Source organism: Columba livia, chromosome 11 (assembly GCF_036013475.1).
Source record: "Columba livia isolate bColLiv1 breed racing homer chromosome 11, bColLiv1.pat.W.v2, whole genome shotgun sequence".
NCBI lineage: Eukaryota > Metazoa > Chordata > Aves > Columbiformes > Columbidae > Columba > Columba livia.
This window is the reverse complement of record NC_088612.1, coordinates 15,441,676-15,462,947: the sequence shown is the minus strand read 5'-3', so window position 1 is coordinate 15,462,947 and position 21,272 is coordinate 15,441,676. Positions and strand designations below refer to the sequence as shown.

Here is a 21,272-nt window from a genome sequence, read left to right as displayed (position 1 = left end):
ATTAGAGCAGCCACAGAAGAAGCAGTACAGGTGTCTGTGTTTTAACACCAGAGTAACTACATGCCCTGACAAAAAGTAATTCCAGGACAAATCCAGCTCAATTTGCTAGATATTTAATATTTTAGGATGTTTGCATGAAAGTGAAGAGGTAAAAGAACAAACACTTAAAAGGCTACATGCAGTGCCTTGCTTCAGCTAAAATTAGGGGAAGCCAAACTATCACTATAGTGATAAGCCATCCATACCTTATTAATTTTAATTGATATATCTGCACTACTGTTTTTTTAACACATTTTAACATATTTGATGTTTAAAGAACTAAATCTTCTATGTTTGTAGAACATCTGGTACAACGGAACTCTGAGTACCGGTGCTCTAAGTACTACTGCAATATAAATAAAAAGAACCACTAAAACTGAAGATGAAAACAAGAAACAGAAGACAATCTGTGTCAATGTCAATGAAAAAGCCACTGCAACCCCCTAGCAAGGAAACTCATTAAAGGGCAAAATCTAATTGCAGATCTTCAGTTGGTCTTCCTGGAAGTCAAAGTATGATCTAGTAAGCACACCTAATGCCTCATCCCAAACCTGCACGGTGTGTTAGTCCCATCAGTTTATCAAAGATCCTTTTTAAAGGTATGGTCCAAAAAAAGAACAGAATCTCCATATTGTTTTTCTCATAACCTGGGATTTTCAAAGTTTGTAGGCAAGATTTCAGCTGGCAGGGAGCTACTTATAATGCTTTGCTGATAACTTACACTTGCAATCGCTGCCAGTAGTGGTATATCTTCACAAGACAGTATGCATCAGCAGAAGATGTATAACACTGCAAAGCATGCGTTACCACTTTTTTGAGCACTCCACAGAGTGCAGGCACCATTCTTAAATGGAAAAGTTTGCAGTGGCAGAAGAAAAATGAACCTCCTGTCAGGAAATTTTAAGTGTTTGGGATCAAGTCCAACAAATCCTCCTGACTCATCCATTATCTTCCTGATTTTGCACTCATTCTGAAAAATTGTCTGTCTTCCATCCCAAACTGTATTCTTCGTGCACGCATCTTAAAGCCCCAAGATTTCCTCACAGAATGCACAGCAGCAGATATGAATCCATGAAACAGGTACTTCAGAGGAGATTAATAATGCAAACATGAGATTACAAAGTACTGGCTGCAAAACTTTCGGATCAATACATCACGTTTCTGGGCACGTGTCTGAACTCATTCTAGTTTGCCTGTGAACATACAGAAGAATTGCTACAAAATGGAGAAATAAAGTCAGGTCAGCTCCGAGTGCTTGCATCCCTGGATTGCAAATGCCTTGCGAGTACTTGATTCATTAATAATCATCCAGGTAGCCAAAGCTATTTTGTTATACTGTCCAAAACTGTAGCCAGGGAATGTAGCAAAACTACTACATGCAGTTACTGAAAAGATCTTCTAGTAAGGTGGTAGGATATGAAAGAGCCTCATATAAGCCACCCCTACATGACCTTCTAGATAGGGAAAGGAAAAGCCATCTATTTCTCTGGTTATGCTACCACTGGTACATAACCAAATAAGTTGAACCCTGCTAATTTGGTCAAACAAATTTCACAGGGATCACATGTTTAAGAATAACAGAATACAGACTGCATATCCAGCTATAAATTGTGAAAAGCTTTCATACAGCTTTTGAGGGATTGTTCATTTGGGAACTCACATCCCTACCTTGTTCAAGTAAATGAATCATGATTTCACAAAGCAGTGTTTTACTGTCCACATGCAAAAAACATACCTAAAAAGTGCAGCTGAAGTGCTGCTTGGGCACTTCAGGCAGCATCCGACTTTGATATATACAAATTCACAATCATCTTACTGTACATTCATCAGAGTCAGGTCAAAAAATAAGACACACTGGCTTCCTAAGAGGGGGAAGAAATTAACCGTGTTTGCAGTTTGGTTATGTTGTATGATCTCTGTGTTACACTGGAGTATATGACTATTATTTTCCCCTTATCTGAAGAACTGCAAGAAAGTTCATTGAAATGTGTATCACTCAGACTGGAGTATTGTCTACTCCTAACTTACCAGGATCAGAAAGCACCCTCTGGTCTCTGAACATTCAGGCAGCTCCAAGAGCGTACCTTCTCCCTGCTCATCTTCCCCCTTCATTGCCATCAACAACCTCTCAGCCGCCTTGCCCTGGGCTGTCCTCAAGGACAACGAAAGGCAACACAGGATCCAGCTGGAGGAAGTCAGCAGATATCAGAAATTAAATGTCAAATCTCCATAAAAATACAAACACTTTTTATTTGCTTCCTATTCATGCAGTGTCATTTGCCACACTGAGAATAGTATATGTACTTTTCAAATTCTCTAGCTCTGAGGGGTGCTAGATAAGTATAACGATAGTGCAGCCAAGATTGCTAAATTTATTACAGAAGCCTGTGATCCCAATAGTATATTGCTAATAACAGTGCCAAATATCCAAAGGCAGCTGCTCTTTAGAGGTTATCCAGTCCTGTACGCTCCCTCCCGGAATGCCGCAGAGCAATAAGCAAAAGCATATTATACCAGTGGGAGAAGCAAGCTGCTCTTCTTAGATATAGATGGGCAACAACCATCCAATATTTCTTTGAAAAATCAAGGAAAACCGTGCCAGAGGACAAAAAAGGACATCTGTGCCAAAAGAAACCAAAATCTCTGCAAACTAGAGGCGTCTTTGTTGCTGCAACAAGGATAAGCCAGCCCACACTAACTGTGCTATTCCATTAACGCATCCAAGCTCTTTTTTTGGTCTAAGCACAGCTTATAAACAATTTGTTTTCCATCCAGAGCCCCAGACTTCAAAAATAAAAAAACACTTTAAACTAAAAACACCCTATATTCACCTAGAAGTTTGCTACAACATTTTTGCAAATACATGCAATCTGAATTCCAAGATGCTTACAATCAATCTTTTTTATTTTATTCTGCATTTAGGTTGAAGACTTAAGTGTTGGTGGGAGCGTGCTTCACTTTCCACTTTCAATGCATAGATCATACTTCCATTATTTTAACAACACTCACTTTCTTTTCAATATTTTTCCTGTGACTGCAGCAAAATCTTACGCTACAGCCCATATTTCAAATATTTTTTTGACTGCTGAGAGTATCCTGTCAATTCTTCTACACCGGTACTGCCGCATCCTCTTAAAATAAAGCATCTGCTAAAGTCAAATTCCTTCGTTCCCTGCCTGGGCACACTCCTCAGCCATTCGGATGACAAAGACGCGGAAAGGGCTGGAAGGAGAAACATTTGGCATGGTGAACAATGTTCAAAAAAGCGGTATTTTACTTGAGTGATAAACGGCACATTCCTGAGCACCCACTGGGACTTGTAGAGAGCAAAGAAAAAGAAGTTGGTAAAAGCAGACCTTGACAGGGCGCCGATGACATTTTGCAAGTGCTGCTGAAAGACTGGCTGGCAGGGGCAGGCCCTGCTCCTGGAGATGCTGCTGCTGGCACAGACAGAATCATCTGACAGGTAGAGTCTAGTCAACAAAACTCCAAAACTTATGCTAACAAAAAGTGACCTTAACCAGTAAGATTTTGTATACTAAATGCAATGTGCATGCCTGTGTATATATAAGACGTGTATTTATATTTTTATATAATTTATATAGACAGATATGCACAACAGCATCTGGATAGTGGCAGATAACCTTGAGCATGGCTGAGTTTAAGCAGAGGTATTCCGCAGCTGTTCAGGAACTCACACTATCTTCTCGTATCTCTGTGTGATTAAAAAGACCTTCTTCAAAGAGTAAAGAAAGAAATACAACCCAGTGCTGTGAAATAGCCACTTTGAGAGTTTTTGGTATCAATTCTGACTGGAATATCTAAGTTACGGTTATGGAATACTTCAATTAATATTTCTTCTATCATAACTTAAGAAAAAAAAATAATTTTAAAGACCTTCTGATAAGGCCAAATGTATCTCAAGGTCTTGCCCAGCTTGCTTGTCAGCTTCTCCTTAAATATTTGCAAAGTGTGTCTTTGGGCTTATCAAAACAAAACCGAGTAAGACTGCAACTTTTCCAGACATTCTGTCTGCATCATTTCCAAATAAATCTGTACCTGCTCCTCTGGAAAACTCCAAAAGTATCTCCATACCAAGCTGAACTGTCTGATTGAAAAGCTGCTTGGTGAGAATACCAACAGTGGGGTACTGCAAGAGAATCCCACTTAGTTAAAGGTGTGTTGCATAAAAACTCTTGAAAACCTGAAGACCCTAATTATAACTGTGGCTATTGTATTTGTGCATAAGGTGTGAAGAGACTCTGATTTTTCATGCAGATCAATTCCCATATTTCAGGAAAATAATATTATTCTGTTCATTTCAGTGCACAAACAAGTTTTAAGTGCGTGTGGAATACTAATACTCCCATCTTTAACCAGAAGGGTTACTGCAGTATTGCCGGGCGCAGAGTAAAGGATCCTGTTTCTGAGACAAGAGCAGATACTAAGTGCATGAAGGTCACAGGAAACATTTCCATTTTTTTAGTGGAAAAAGTAGCAAGAAAAACTTCTGCTCCCACCAAAGGCTGCGTGCTAACGCCACCAGTACTTGCATTATAGTGCCATTATTATTTCCATTAAACTATTATATCTTTGCAGACTTACAATGGTGCCCACATGCAGACACGTATTTCATGACAGAAAATTCCAAGCAGCTTTTGCAAACAAAAATGACACATTTTTTAAAAAAATAAAATAAAAACCAAATTGTAGAGACCTTTAGAATTAACCACTCCCAAATTCCAGTTTCCAAGGGGAAACAGTTCTGGTAAGGCCAAAAAAAAAAAAAGAAAGCCCAATCTCAAAAAAACCCAGCAACCTAATAAAGATATTAAACCAGACATGCTACTAGAATTCTCAGCGTGTACATTCTAGTGATACATTTGAAAAGCCATTCATACTGACATTCCTGTTATTTGCTATTTTTAAGCACAAGGCTGAGAGTCTGCAACAGAAATTGTTGCAGTTGCTGTTTCCCCATACATAGCCAGTCCAGTCTGCCTTTCTTTGAGCACAGCAGTGGAGAAAGGTCAAACAAATAAAATCTATCAAAAACAGGAAAATAGATTGAGCAATATAATCTCAACTTCTGCTCTAGAAATAAATCATTGAAGAGTTTCTGGCATGAAAGACAAATGCACTTGAACTCAAAACCAGTTTAGATTCACTCACATAAAATTCTTTTGGACAGACACAATTATTTACTACATAAATATGTAACACCTAACAAGATGTTACAGTATCTAACCTAAAACAAGAAGCCTTGATTTTCAGGACAAATAAACTAGATTAGCATTTACCTAAAGAAGCCTATACTTATACAAGTGTTATTTTTTTCCCTGAGTCATCCCACCAAATTACTTTAATATGTTAATCATCATGTGGATACATACAGACTTCAGTTCGGAAATGAAGACGCTCGAGGGAGCTCTCAGAGCTCCCTGAAAAGCAGAGGCAGTGTCACCCTGTCACCTCCCGGCCGCCCTGGACCCTTGGGCTCGTTGAAGGACAAACAACCGGACCTTCATCCTGCTCAGGGCTCCAGTTCACTGGACGCAACTGCGTGTGCAGGGTAATAGTGAGACTGAATACACTACACAAGGTTTCTATACAGCCACACAGAGATCTGATATTATATAATTTGAAGACAAACTACATGACGGCCTACATATCTTTCGACATTTTCTTCAGAAATGAGACCTGACAAGTCACAATCATACACCAAGTATGATGGTGTTGAGGTAATCAACCAGGTATTGCTCTAACAAATGCCAGTGAGTACTTCAGTACAGCTCCATCTGCGCCAATTCATAACACCATTCTGAGAATAAAGAAAATTAACATTAAAAAATGTACTCACTAAAAAATACCTCTAATTGAAATTAAATGTAAGCCCTGTCACTAGTATAATTATTGTTATGGAGTTAATGTCCTTGGTAGATTGAAACTGGAGTGCTGAATTTATTCAGAAAGATAAATCAATCAGTCTGAATCAATTCAGAAACACAAATCAAGGTCAATCACAATTCAGAATTTAGCAAATTAAATTACTTGTTCATTTACGGTTAACATCCTTAGGTTAATCTTAAGGCTGTATAAGCTTCACCTAGTATTATGCTTGAGACTTAATAATTTGCCTCGACATTTAGAATAGTTCTTACATAAAACTTTGGATTTGCTTTCAAATGAAAACAAAAATAACAGAATAAACAACACTGAAAACATATTAATACTCTTTTCTCTTTCCATCAGTATTAAATTTTAAAAGTTGTTCCAATTACAATTTTTTTCTCTGTACTTATAAACATTAATTACATATGTTAGAACCAGTAATATGTATTCTTCTGCATTGTTTTCTGTGCACTCAACCAATAACATACAAAAGAAAGATGTAAAGTACTTTCATTTCATTACCCGTAAAATGTCTTAATCGGTTAAATAAATCAATTTTTTTAAAATCATCTAAACTATCTGAGGTAAAAAAAATGGCCCAAACTGGCTCTACTGTGTAAGGTCAGAGCTGCGTTCATCTATCCATCGATAGATGAAATTATTATCAGAATAAATGAGTCACAGTCCAACAACAACATTGTGAAGCAAGTCTAAGCTACTAGAGAGGATCTAATTCTCAGCAACAGCTGCATAACAACCACACTTCTCTGAACAGTAACAAATTAAGGGCATCCACAAGACTCCAGCTGTGCTAATGAATTCTTCCTTCCACATCTACAGAGATGATCAAAATACCTGCAGGACTTTTTAAAGATTGTCAGTGTTCTTACATCTCCATCCTGCGAAATAACTCTGATAGACATAATTAGTGTTATTATTCATTTATCATTTTACTAGTTTTTACAGACACTTTCAAGTTAAAACATTCAGCAGGAAAAATTAAGACAAATTAAAATATAAAACCATAACAATTTTATTAAAAAAAAACAACCAACAAACTATAGAATAAATGGCTTCTGAGGTGGTAGATACTGTAAGATGGTTCGAAGGGAAGATGAGTTTGTATTAGACTAAATAAGATAGAAACTGTAATAAATCCATGCTCTTTAACACGGACTAGATTGCCTTGCTCAGCAACATGCTCTACAGAGTAGTTAAGCAGTACGGTACAGGATCCTGTTTTGGTCACTACATTTTTTCACTGGGGGGAGCGAGGTTAATCACGGCAACAATCACCCAACGTACTGGTAAGGACATTTCAAACAACAAATTGATTCTTCAGCCTGCTGTATGCTTTAAAAATCTACCAAAGAGACTGGGGAAGTGAAATAAGGGTATCATCACAGACATCCATGAAAGTTCATCAGTAAAGCCTCTCAACAGCCTTGAAACTTCATTTCAAATCATAAAGCAGGTGAAACTCATAGTAATAACAGCCACAGCAAAATACAGTACGCTCAGAGCTGCCCTCCGAGCACCCTGGTGCACACGCAGCTCCTTGCACACAGAGCATGCCGGGCCCACACGTATCCCACAGAGAGCATCCGAGGTCAATCACTCCCTCCTGCTAATGAGAGCAGGCAAGCACAGAGAGAAATGCAAAGTTCCTACATCTCTGCGAGAAAGCATGGAAGATATCACACCCATTTAATGGCATAATGCTTACTACAGTGAACTAAAAATTTATGATATAGGTGAACATGTGCATCCTCTACCTCAAAAAAGGCAATCATGCATTAACTAATTCTCACTTTCTGATTATCTCTTCTTTTGTTGCCTCTTCCATTTTGTCGTGCATTCCACAGTTCTTTATTCAAGCTGCCCTTTGTACTTCGTTATCTCTCTTTTCTCCTCTTTTGGGTAATCTGCTACCCCACTGTGTTACTTTTCTGCTTTGCATGTTGGCATCCACTGACCTCTAAAGCAGTAGTACACAGCGATTCTAGCCAAATTCGCTTCTTTGTCAGTACACAGCCAGGAGAAAGAAAATAATGCATCTGAAAAAGGTAAGACCAGAAAAGAATAGAAAAGGGGGAGGTGGGGGGGGGAGAGGAGGAGGCGAAAGACCCAGCATTTCTATAGCATTTTGCTAAATTATTCCTTGGAATTCCACCCTGATGCGAGAGGAAGTACACGACAGCACCAGCTGCCTCCAGAAAACATGCAGAACCAGACTTGTCCATATTGTAAATAACTGCAGTGCTCTGGTTTCCGAGGAGAGCTCCTGCATCCACAAGGGCTGGTTTTAGCAGGAAAGCATTATGTCCATATTCCTTCAAATATAGTTTTCAAGACACTGATTTTAGTAATTTCTCAAGTCCAATAAAAGAAATACAATACTGAAAATTAAAAACAAGATATCTTAGCCATTCTGTCTCCATTGAAGTTAATGAGATGAGCTCCTTATAAATGCTTTCCAAGTCTCCCTTTCTGTCATTCCCACAAAACACCATCACTGTCTCTCAGGGAAAGAAGGGAACATTTTCTCTGCATCTGCGCATTGTAGGGGTGGTCAGCGTTAGCAATGCCATGAACGACATACAAAATCTGTCATCCTGTCAGCAACCACAAGAGCCACTCCCGCATCTCCGAGCTGTCATACAGACCCCAATGCACTTTACACACAAACGTGGACAATTCCCCAGCAGCCCCAGTCCTCCATCACACAGGGCAGTACCAAAACGCCCCTGCATCCCAACATGACCTTCAGGAGCCCTAGCACCGGTGCAGCACTTGAACAGCTTGAGAACCATACACAGCTGAAGAATCAAAGGTTAGTCACACCTTACCTATTGTTATAAATAGATTGTAAAGTTCTCAAGAGTAAACGCTTTGTGTTTGCACAGTGCCTAATGCAACAAAACCCTCGTCAATGAATTGGACTCACAAGTGCTACCCCTCTACAGGGTAACTTGTGCAAAGCCACAGTTTGTTTCAGGGTAAGAAACATTAAAATAAGGATGTAATCAACATTAGTATGACAAGCTCATTCTACAAGGTAGTACATATTCCACATCTTTCTCCGAGAGCTGATAATACTATTATTTCTCTTTTCTCTTAAGTTTTCTGAAATGTGGAGTAGAAGTTCTGCAACAATTCTGGGTTGCAGATAACCATTTACCAATATTCAATAAAAAATACAGATATTATTAATACATACCACTAAAGCGGAGTATTTCAAGGGCTGATATCTAGGGAAGTACAGCATGATGATTCTCCTTAAAGAACTAGGAGCAATAAACCCAGTTTGTAGGAACAAGTCCTAATCTGACTAAGTGATAGCACTAATACCTGGAGACGAGAAAGAAAAAGGATGCAAGAAGCTGAAGATGGATACACATTTTAAGGGAGCTGCTGTAATATCACACTGTGGCTTAATACTATTTTACTGCTTTATCTTCTTGCTTGCCAGCTTAGCAAAATGGTAACAAAAGACACCACTATGACAAACCCCAGTATCATCCACATAAGACAGCAGAGGTATCACCAAAAAATAAAACCCAGATTTTGTCAGCAATATTTCAGACTTCCACCATCTGTAATCAGGGAGAATTTCCACCTCCTAACGGGACGTTAAGGATACTATGGTGTGAGCCAGCTATGGGAGAGCAACACAGGTACGCACTGCAAAAAAATAAGAAAAAAAAAAGAAATAAACAAACCAAGAGTCCTAGGGTTTGACAGTCCCTCACAGCACCCCAGGTTTGCAATATGGCAGCGGCAGCCCACCCACTAGCAAGGTTTTATAGGCAAAGATCTCTCTAGCATTCTTAGGTATATAATCCGTATTAAGAGCCACAGGTATAACTAAAAGCCACCAAAATCAGAAGCTTCAGATTTTATTAACTGTGGTAAACAAGAAACTTGGCAGGATCATCTCATCTCAGACAACCCTCTGCAGGCACCGGGAGTCCCCCTGCGTCACTCTGGCCTCTGCTGAAATGCCATGCGCGCAGTAGGCTCTTCACTGGTTATCCCCTTCCTTGCCAAAAAAAACCCCTATTTTTAATGAGCCTCCCGGCTTAATGCGGTTTGCACAATTTACCCCCTACCATAGCTGAAGTCACAGCAAAGTAGTAAATACAGTATTTTCATATCAAATTTTTGTATGTGTATATTGCATGGAAATCCAGAACTTTCCCACCTAGGACACATTTGTTTACACTTGGAGAAAAGAAAGCACAGCTCATCTTTTGAGTCTTTCTGCTATTAGGATTTGTCCTCAGGAAGAATTTGCTTAGTGATAGGGAACAAAAGGTTTACAAAAACCATCAGTTTGAGACGCAAGTAAGCATTACTTATTTTAAAGTGAAATGCACTAACATTCAGAATTATTAATGGATGTCAGTCTCATTACATGATTAAGATAACCAACAGTTTACTGGATGCTGAAATTACGTCGAGTTTGTCAGCGCATAAGTTATCCACACTTTAAATATGAAACTTTTCATCTTAGTTGTGCACAAAATGGATACACTACAGCATAAAACAGTTGTATAGAGAAAGTTTTAAAAAGCTCTTTTCCCTCATTGTGTAAAAGAATTTCTCACTTCTATTAAATCTTCCCGTTTCAATTTAATTCTATCCACCAGTGCCTGAACTTCCTTACCAGAAAGGTGCTTAACATGAAAAACATTCAGTTCTAGGAGCACTCTGGGAAGATTTAGGCATACTAATTTCCTCAATTATTTCTTTAGATTTATTTTTAATCACTATTTTAAAACAATAAAAAGTACCATTTCACAATACCAAGAAATATTTCAGTCTAATTCTAAATGATGTAGCAGCAAGAAAATCCATATATATAACTCCAGTTTGTGTGCTTCAGCTATTTAAACTCATCTCATCCTTTAACATGACTCCTCAGAATAAAAAGTGACATTCCTTTTCTGATGGTAAATATCAATACTGAGCTATTAATGTGTGAATTTATACATATACATGCTCTATACATTTGTATGCTACAGATACAGACACGCTCCATTATTATCTATCTTAAATCTCTTTGCAAAGGTTCTACGGCATTCAAGATACTCTTTTTACTGTTGGTTATAATCGCTTTTTCTTTGAAGGCCCCAAGAGTAGAGAAAACTTCTTAATAGGACCACACAGATGAAGATCCATATAGCACAAGCTAAAATCATTGTTTCAGTAGTCTCATTCCCTAAGGGAATTGCTAACCTTCAGTAAGGTAGCGATCACACCAAGATCACTGCTGTGACAACATTGGCACAGACACACCGAAACCAGCTTTAAGGGAGGCAGCGCGCAGGGCTCAGGCTGCGGGACCCGGCCAGAGCCACCCGGACACCACACACTGACACCAACCCCAAACCCTGGCTGCTGGTTCCATCCTTTCCCTCAACAGCAAACACCAAGCTCTTTGTCACAAAGGCAGCACTACAAGACTTGGTACTCAGAAACAAAACAGTCCTGAGGAAAAAAATACCAATTATGCTACTAGCATCACCTGTAAAAAAAAAAAATCACACCAAATGATGCAACACATTCAAACCACAGTTTTGCTTGAGATGAAGATGTTTCCCCAAATTTCATCTGAACATTTCAGTTATATTGCTGATATTACCACATAAAGCCAGACAATACCTCCATGTCACTATTGATTTGTACAATTAAAGACGCGTATTTCCTATCTACCTCTTTTAGCCTCATATTTAATAACCAGTTTATAATTTAACATAGTCTTTGACATTATTTTAGTATTTGAAAACTACATGACATGAATTTATCAGAATATAATTTGTTTTGGTCAAATTCCCCCCAATTATTCAAGAGGTGTAGCTTTTAATGCTTTTTTAATTAAAGAATTTTTGGAAACATATTGTGTCTAGAACTAATTCTAATATTTTGTAAACAGTGTAAATAGCAGGAAATGTACTCCCATGTGGCATATCAACAATTTCTTTTCTTCCATTATTTGAATGCAAACAACTCCTCCTCAATCAAAAGTTGTGTAAAAACTATTCCAGTCTGCTCTCTCAATTCAGCTAAATCTCTAAACCATACCTATACAAATTAATTGAAATCATTATTACATTGAATTTGCTGAAACGATAAGACAAACATATCTACACCACAACCAATGAGAAGAAAATAAGTATAAACTTGTAAGGCTTAACTGTAGTCAGATATCATCAGTGATACCAGCTTTTAGGTGCTATAAGCACATACATCTTTTAGGATCAATTCTTTCTTTTTCTAGCACTCTATTATAGCAATATACAACTAAAATAATTTTCTTGGTTTTGTAAAGAATAATCTATTCTGGTTTAAATGCAACTTCCAAAATCTAAATATAAAAACAGAATTTGAAAACATATTTCATTTTTCATATTCACTCCAATTGATTTCTTCATTTTATGCAGGCAGCAATATTAAAACCTGACATCAGAATTTATATCTAATGGTTGCGGAAGAAGAAAAGCATAGTTATACATCACTAATTACACAAGCAACATCACTGTTCTTGACATCTGGCAGTGTAGAACTACAATTACAACATCATTAAGTACAATACCTTTTCTAATTCTGACAAATAGACAAATCCAATGCAAGAGGGACAACTGCTTTATTAGCAAGATTCTCATAACTTCATATATGATAAAGGTAAAAGATATGGTACTTACAGTGAATTCACAGAAATCAATGCTATCAAGACTTTTGCTTCTGTGTATTCTCCCTTTTATTCTTCTTAAAGAGGGCTTTCCCTGACTTACACTACAGGTAGCACCATTGGGACTTTCAGAAGATGGAGTTACCCTGCCAAACAAAGAGTCACATATCAGACAAAGAACACATCCTTTTACTGAATACATTTGCTTAAAGTATATATTAAAAAAAAAAAAAATACAAAGGAAAAAAACACTGCCAGGCGACACAAAGAAGGAACGCCACTCCAAGCTTTAGTTCTCAATCAATAAGTGCCAAAATAAGACCACAGAAGTGTGCAGAAATGTAGCTCTCATCAATTCCACCACTGTGTGCAGACTTAGCCAAAAGCATATAGTAGTCATCATTTTGGTATGAAAGTGAGAAGTATCAGAAAAAAAATAATACATTACAGGAAAATACATATAACATCTAAAAAATTAAACGGAATATTTTTCTCTTTTAATTCAGTGAAAAACTGAATCCTGTGATACATGTTGATGGGCGTCAGTTAAATCAGTAGGAGCTTGGCAGTATTTGGCTTCTGACCTTTTCCAGTTTGAGTGCTAACAGTACTTCAGCTATTCCAGCAATTAATAATGAAGAACAACAATGAAATTAATAGGATCTGTTAAAGTTATAAGGGTAATCTATTGCAGAACCATGCTTCATGAAGTATTTCATCACACTGCAGTCTACACATGGTCCTACGCAAAGTCCGTAACTAAAATTTTGAGTAAGCAATCCGTATTTCAAGGACCTCACTGGAAGGTGCTAATGAGCAGAAGTGCAGTTAACAATTAACCAAATGCATTAAGGCTGGTGAGGTCAATATTTTAAATGCAAAATAGCCTCTAGTCAGTCTGACACCACATTAGGAAAAAGAAAACTGCATTCCAGCAAATATGCTCACCAATAATCACCTAAAAACATAAAAACCTTAAGGTGCAGGTTTACACTTGTTTCGTATAGTTCTCAACTGCAGTTGCAAGAGACCTCAAAAAACAGCTTTCATGAGAAATACTACGTATCTTTTCTGCAATTTCCAAGATTTTGGACAGCCATTCAGTGTTTTTCTCTGTAACCATGAAGATTTCTCTCATGACAAATACCTAAGTATATGTTTTAGGTTCTTTTACTCAGAATTAATAGCTGTGGTATGTACAAAAAAGAAATGTGGATGTGTCTTTCACATACGCATCACCAAAAAAGGGCATTGCATAGAGTGGGCTACATGAACACTCGAAATACAAAATACAAATTACACAATACAATAATCACAGGTTAAATACACTTGTTTGACTAGCGAGACTGCTTGGTCTACACAACTTCACGGGCAGGATGAAAGGTCTACGTGCATGTTCATAAGAGGGTAGGAAGAAAAAAATGCTGGAATAACAACTCAAAAACGAAATCAGATCTTCTGAAATCTTTTAATCAATTTATAAAAATATAAAGCCCTTCATTTTTTTGCTGAATTACTGGGATTACCAAGTCAATATATTGTTTTCAGATGACAGTTTTTGGTTGTTATGCATGTACACATACACACATGAACACCTTGCTCCAAGTTCTCTTCATAATATAGTAATTTGTTTTAGATGTTGTTTTTTCCCCCTGGAGTTAATGTTCTGTCAACTTTTTATTGCAAAGATAAATAAAAATTTCTAACTGAAAACATATCTATAATAGTCAGACATTTTAATTACATTATAATCTTTCTGCTGAAACTGCACCAGATTTTTTGGTATAATTATGTATGGATTAAATTCTGAGAAATATGCTTAGCGACTACAGTGATATATTTGTTCACAGAACAGAAACTGCAAAATTGCAACAGATTCCCTGCTAAAATGTCAAAGAATTACCAGGACAAATATCCAAAGACAAACAATTGCTCAGTCTCAACTCTTGTTCCCCAAACAGAGAGTGACATTCACGGTGATGGCACATTTCTATTGTAGGAATGTATCTTCTGTGACTGAGCTCTCCAAACATCTGAAGAAGTTAATCCAAATGCCCGTAACTGTACATATGCCGAGGCCACGTCAAGTGCAGACGCTGGAGCCCCCAGAGAGATCAATTCCTTCAGTACAGTCAGAGCTCTATATTTATTCTCTCTCCAGAAAATCTCCAAGGGCTGTGGATTTCATTACTTATCACTGGGGTCAAGAAATCTTCACATGCACCTCAGGCAAATTAAGTGCTTGGTGCATTACACTTTTTCCTTAAGCTTAACAACAATTACACTTCTTCCTTATGCTTAAGAGTAATTCTTTTGAACAGTTGTAAGCTGCATTTGGCTTTTTGAAATCTTGAACTATATTTCAAACCACTTATTCCAGGGCCTCACCTATAAACATGCATTTCTTTAAGCTGCAAGTGTTCTAATGTTTTCACATACTGTGAAACTGTGAGAAGCCTTATTAAAAAAATAAGAAAAACCTTATGTAAAATAAAAACAAGTAAAAATAACAGGCAAATCAAAGTTATGCAGTTTTACCAAAGAACTACACTAATGATGTGTTTCGAAGGCCCTTCCACTTGTGAGCTCCACTCTTTAAAGCTACTGGAAAAAGTGAATTTGCTGGCCCTGGAATCCATCTGTCATTTAATTCTGCTGGAGAATAAATTATGCTATTAATTGTTAGCTTCTGAGATTCAGAAAAATGCTTTTAAAATCACATGTAACTTTGAAAATATAATTTTATGGGAAGAAATATCACAATTTAAAGATTCCCTTCAATCCTATATAAAATCATTAATTTCCAGGTGTCTTTACAAGAAAAAAAAGTAATATTTAACCAACCAAAGAAAAATCCAACCAATATCATTACTGGCAATCTGGAAGCTTTGCACTGTATTGTGCCCCAAAGGATTGATATGAGACACAATATCCATATTTACAGAATCATGGCGTTTTGACTCTATGGTGAATGAGGAAACTCCGGGACCAGTGCAAAGACATTAAATGTCAGCTTCTCCAGTGCCTCTGCTACTCCTACAGTTTTAGCAAAGAGGAGCAATAACAGATTAAGACAGACTTGGCTCTATTTCACCTCATCTTCTCAGAATGCTGGATGCAGCAATGCAACTCTCCAGAATCCATCTCCAGTGCCACTCCTCTGGTCCTGCAACAGGAGCTCCTTCAAGTACTAGAAACTTCCACAAGTAATACAACTCAAAAGTTGCAAGATAACCACGAGCGTCAGCTTCAGTGAGTCCAAATTCATAAGACAAGGCTCTAAGTCTTTGAGTTTGAATTGAAACTAAATTATTCAAAAATCTCAAAAACAGCTTTTTAAAATCCTTTTTACTTTTGAATCTCGCTTTGTGTTCTCAACACTTTCATTGTAATCAAAGAAACAGAGTTTACTCTTTCTAAACGAATACTGAAATTATGATGCAATATTCTATGGTTCTGGCATCTGAAGCTCAAGTTTAAATAAACTAATTATTCATGAAATTTACTACATCTGATTCTCTCCTTCTTTCATCTTTTATTTCTATTGCTTAATAGAAGATTAATAAGTGAATTGCTAAGTCACTGGCTGCAGTACATGCAAAGGAATTACCACAGGTTAAAGCAGAAAGATTTGTAAGAGCCCTTTTAAAATGTCTGTACCGCATCAACTACTTCAAGGCAAGTACTCCTGAATCAAAGCCTATGAATTATGTGTTCAAGGCAGTCTAGAGCTTTAAAAAGTAGAATATAGCATCAAGGTCTTCAGAGGGACTGAACAATTCCAAATGCCTTGTTTGAAATGTGCTGTTTCTGTTCAAATAATTTGTTTAATATTCTAGAAACATAACACCTTTCTAAGGGAACTCATCACGGGAATCCTAAATTAAGGTACTCCAATTCATTAACTTTTGGAAATTTTAGTCAAGTAAAATTGAACCATTTTGTAAATCCCACCCAGAGCCCTTATCATCCACAATTCTTACAATGGTTTCATTGACCTTCACTGGTTCCTGATCATATATCACATTACATAACTGTGACTCTAAATTATTTCTCTGGTTTGCAAAATAAGCTAAAACCTTAAACTTCCAATATCTGTATTCCACTGATGAACATGGTAGCCTAATAAAATACTATGCAACAGTGACTTCAAGATGCAAAACCACATCAAGGTCTATCAGCTTAATACACATATCATCATTAGATGGAATGTATATAACAGTTTTCTATTAATAAAAACTGTATTTATATTCTACTCACAAATAATTACTAACAACCTTCAATATTACCTGACGAGTTTTTTGTAGTTAAATTTTGTGTGAAATGACTAAACTAACGCCCCATTATTTTCTAGACAGACTGGTTAGATTGGTCATCTTTTAAGAACTTAAAAAATTTTCTTCTTGTCTAGTGATTACAGTTCTGAAAAAAATTATACAGGACAACAGAAAACTTAAAAAAACAAGTCTTGAAATGACATTTTCTGTATTTACTTTACAAGTGTAGTATTAATGCTAGAGTTAATGCAGAGAGGACAAGTTTTTGACAACTATATAGCCTCAATAAGATCTACAATAGGGACATAATTATTAGACATTTCATATACTGCAAGTCTTCCTACCTTATAAAAAAACAATATTTAGGTACTTCTAGCAAATTATTATTATAAATGGTTTCACAACATGTAAGTCAAACTTCTTTGAAAGTTCTGCCTCTAGTAGTTATGCAGATCTCAGTTGAGAGATACATGAAATTCCATAATTATACATCCTCCCATTAGAAGACGGGCTTCTTTAATACTACACAAAGTGAAGACATGAGCTGAATGTCACCAGTATGCCTTCTGGCTCAACACAAGGGTGGAAAAGCTGAAGCTTACTCCCACAGATCAGACTGGAAGACCTAACACTTATATTCGCTCAATATTTGTTTGAAAAAGGGCAAATCTGAACCAATGACTAGTAACACTGAGCAGCCAGCTGTTATGCAAAATTCTTGTGTACCTCTGCAAATATCTTCAGTTCTAAGCACAGTACCCTGACTTCATCAGGAAAATAATAATTTGCAACATGAATAAATACTTACAATGGGCTCAACTGAAACTGTTATCCCCATTTCAAACAAATATTAACGGGAACTAGTAATCAGAAATTTAAACTATCCATGCTGGTGATCTGTATTTTTCCACATAGTTCTGCAGAGAGACCCAAGAGGTTCCATCTTTGATGCTTTCTTTCTCCTACAGTGACATTTTCCATTATTTGATTTTTTCTAAATATGTCTATACTTAGAGCATAAACAAACAATAGCAGTTTTCTCCCTAGGATTGGTCCTAATGATAAAACAGGCATCCTTCATTATAAGCCTTGTCTTCTACACCCAAGCCCAAATCTGAACACAAAGACTGAGGTAACAAAGCTTTTAGATCAGTGCTTAGTTCCACATATGCTGGTTATTCCTCACCAATTGCAAATATGTTTACTCCTCTGCTTGGAAATAAATGTGTCTGTGCAATATCTTACAAGAAGCTATAATTTAACATCCAGGCTTCTATATCACACATTGTTTTAACAACAGCACCAACCCAGAGAATTGGATCCTGTCAAAATTCAAGTTCTGCAGTGCATTGCATCTGCATTCTTTTCTGTAACCTAGATGGCCTCAGAAAACTACCAATCATTCTTAAGTGATGCAGGAAATGCAAATATGGAATCGCCTCAGCCATTTCCATAATATTCTTCACAATGGGAACTCAGCACTAAATGAGCTGTTTGGGTTATTTCATGACTCTGCACTGCCTTGCACCAAGGGGAGCACGGGGGGAGCCTTTCAAAGTAGAGACGAATGCTGTAAGAAACAGAAGGGACTATTAGTGAGAAGAATTATTAGAGTTGCTAGGATATCCTGGTCCTTTTTGTTTGTTTGTTTCTTTGCCTGCTCCTTCTCCTTGCAGCAGAGAAACATAATATTAAGTGTGACAAGAAATTGTGGTCTGCTAGTGCATTCCCCCTTCATAATGTGATTTAGCATTTCCCTATTGTAAAAGCATTCAAGGTGCACATATTGGAATTTCAGTAAATGTTTAAGTCAATTTACTGTTTAAGGTATTCCCAGGTCAGTAGTTAGTTTTTCTTGAGCACCTTAACAAGTATTAGTCCCTATTGCACTCTACCTGTACTAGTGGCATTATGATGGTGGGTTTTGTATCCAAACACTGTCTCCCCAGCAAGACGATTAAAAACATCCTACTCATCAGGTTCCTACATATTAGATTACAATGCCACACAAACACAGGAAAGGGTCTGAATCAGCAGTCGGAGACTCCAGCAACTTCCTCCATCACCAAGTCCAAAACTCTACTGCCCCAAGTTAACCTCGCCGTAAAACAATCAAGCTCCATATTAAACACAAGCCAGTTTCTGGCTCCAGCACTTCCCACTGCCAGCCTGTGGCACAGCTTACTTCTGTTTGTTCAATTGCCTGGTTTATTCTCAGCTTGTTTATAACCATTTATTCTTAACTCAGCATGAGACATCGGTGTCCATCTTTTTTGTTTTCATTTGCAACTCCACTTTCATTCATCACAGAATAGGACCTACATGTTGGGGGGGAAGTGGGAGAAAATTGGAGTGACAGATGCTCTATGAAGAAATAAAACATTGCTGTTACCTTTTTCATTTTCTTTCAGTAGGATTCAGGTGGATTATCTCCACCAACAAAAAGATGAGTATTTTAACCCTTTTTTATTAAATTATGTCTTTGCTTCCACTTACAAAACATACTAACACAAAGAGTTTATGAATCTGATTAAACAGAATGTTGCAAGTCTTTAAAAATAAGTAAATAAGAAGAGATGAAAAAGCATCCTCCAATTATAAACTGGCTTGATTTATGCATTTTCTTTAGGTATTTTTGAGATTTTCAGTGATACTGGAATACACTTTTATGTGTTGGAAATTTACACTAATATTGCATTGATTTTAGTAATAGTAACATACTCTTCTAATATTCAGATTTTCTTAATGCATTATTTGATACAGACTACGCATGAATAAGAAAAAACTAACATGACAAAGTATCCTTAAGCATTTCTCTAAAGGCATCAGAAAATAGTATTTCATCCATAAGCATAAATTCTATCCATACAGATAATGCCTAATGCTATTAAAGTTCTCAAGAAAGTGTGACTACATAGTATCATGTCACCTAGTAATAAGAACATCCCAGAGACAAGCTTTCAAATGCTGAAGTAATTACAAAGAAAACCATCTTCTTTGCCTTAACACTTCCAGTCAACTAAATCTTCTCACAGCATTGCAGCAGCACAATGTCAAATTACAAATGCTATGAAATGCAATGCTTATAGTACGTATTAGCGGGGATTCACTATATTGTTTCGCTATAACTCAGAAAGCGCAGAACCTCACCATAAAACTAGGCAACATAGAGCTGTTCTAACTACAACTGAAGACAAAGTACGAGTTGAACCGGGTCCTTTCAAACTTACTTTTAAGGTACACAAATACAGACAGCTTCATTTTAACATGCCGGCAAAGAAAATATTTCCAAGGAGACACAGGAAACACGAAATAAAACAACTATTATCATTATATTACCCATAATTAAACTTCTTAAAAAAGAAACAACAATAAATACACTGCTGCACACAGGAGCATTTTGGGGGGAATACAATAGGTGCAGTATACTTTATGTAACTTACATAATCAAAGTCAAACCCCTAAATAGACTATAAAAACCTTTGATTAAAAGCAATAAAACTTATCTGTATGACAACGTATTTTTGTCTGAGACTAATTTGATTTTGTACATTACAGTTAGAATGAATAGATCTGCCAAATTATATTATCTGCAAGGAATAGCAAGATTTGGAATTAAAGACAAAAAACTTACTAGTTCCACATTATGTTCTTCAAGTGATGTATTTCATTGACAGTGTCTATGCTAGCTGACAATGTGTGTGGGGGGGGAAAAGGTAAAGAAAATAAATTCTACAATTCGTGTAAGGCCCATTTTTGTTACAACTGCTGACATGAAAATACTTCTACTTGTGAGCTACCTATTTTTACATAAAATGACCTATCATGCCTTCTGCGACACTTTACTTTCCTTCACTAGGAATATGTAAGTACAGTGAAAGAAAACCATATGACCATTACCACCTAAATATCACTCTTGGTCTTTTATAGAAAATAAATTCTCAGTGTAGAAATTTGTTCTTGGTACTTTCCTCACAGAAAAAATCTGATTTCACAAGTTCACAGGTTTTCTGCTTATAATCTGTCCTCATGATGATACACATCCCACTGCTCCAACCGAGTGAACAGTGGGCTCTTACAGGTCCATGTGCGATGGGATATTGCAGTGCCATATGCTTGTCGTTGCCCTACTCACCCACTTTACACCATTATACTTCAATACATTTTTCATAACATATTGTTGATTCATCCAGAAAAATCAGTTCAGCACACAATCAGCAAGCACAAGAACAGCAGAAACAAGTCAGGGAAAAAGCAGGCTTTAATAAAAATGATCGTATATGAACAGTGCTACCCTCTGTCATTCGCTAAACCTATTAGACTCGTACGTCCCTTTTCCCGTTTTTTAAACGCACCTGTCAGCAGAAGCA

The 21,272-nt window shown here is 37.0% G+C and overlaps 1 protein-coding gene across 11 annotated transcripts in view; it reads right to left on the bottom strand.

Annotated features, from left to right (window-relative positions):
• Positions 1–21,272, bottom strand: part of TJP1 (tight junction protein 1) — a 186,714-nt gene that overhangs the window by 133,981 nt on the left and 31,461 nt on the right. For all 11 annotated transcript variants that reach the window (XM_065076022.1, XM_065076023.1, XM_065076024.1 and 8 more), the window contains one exon: positions 12,639–12,771. In XM_065076022.1, coding sequence (XP_064932094.1) covers positions 12,639–12,771 — 133 coding nt within the window. The remainder of the gene's footprint in view (positions 1–12,638; positions 12,772–21,272) is intronic.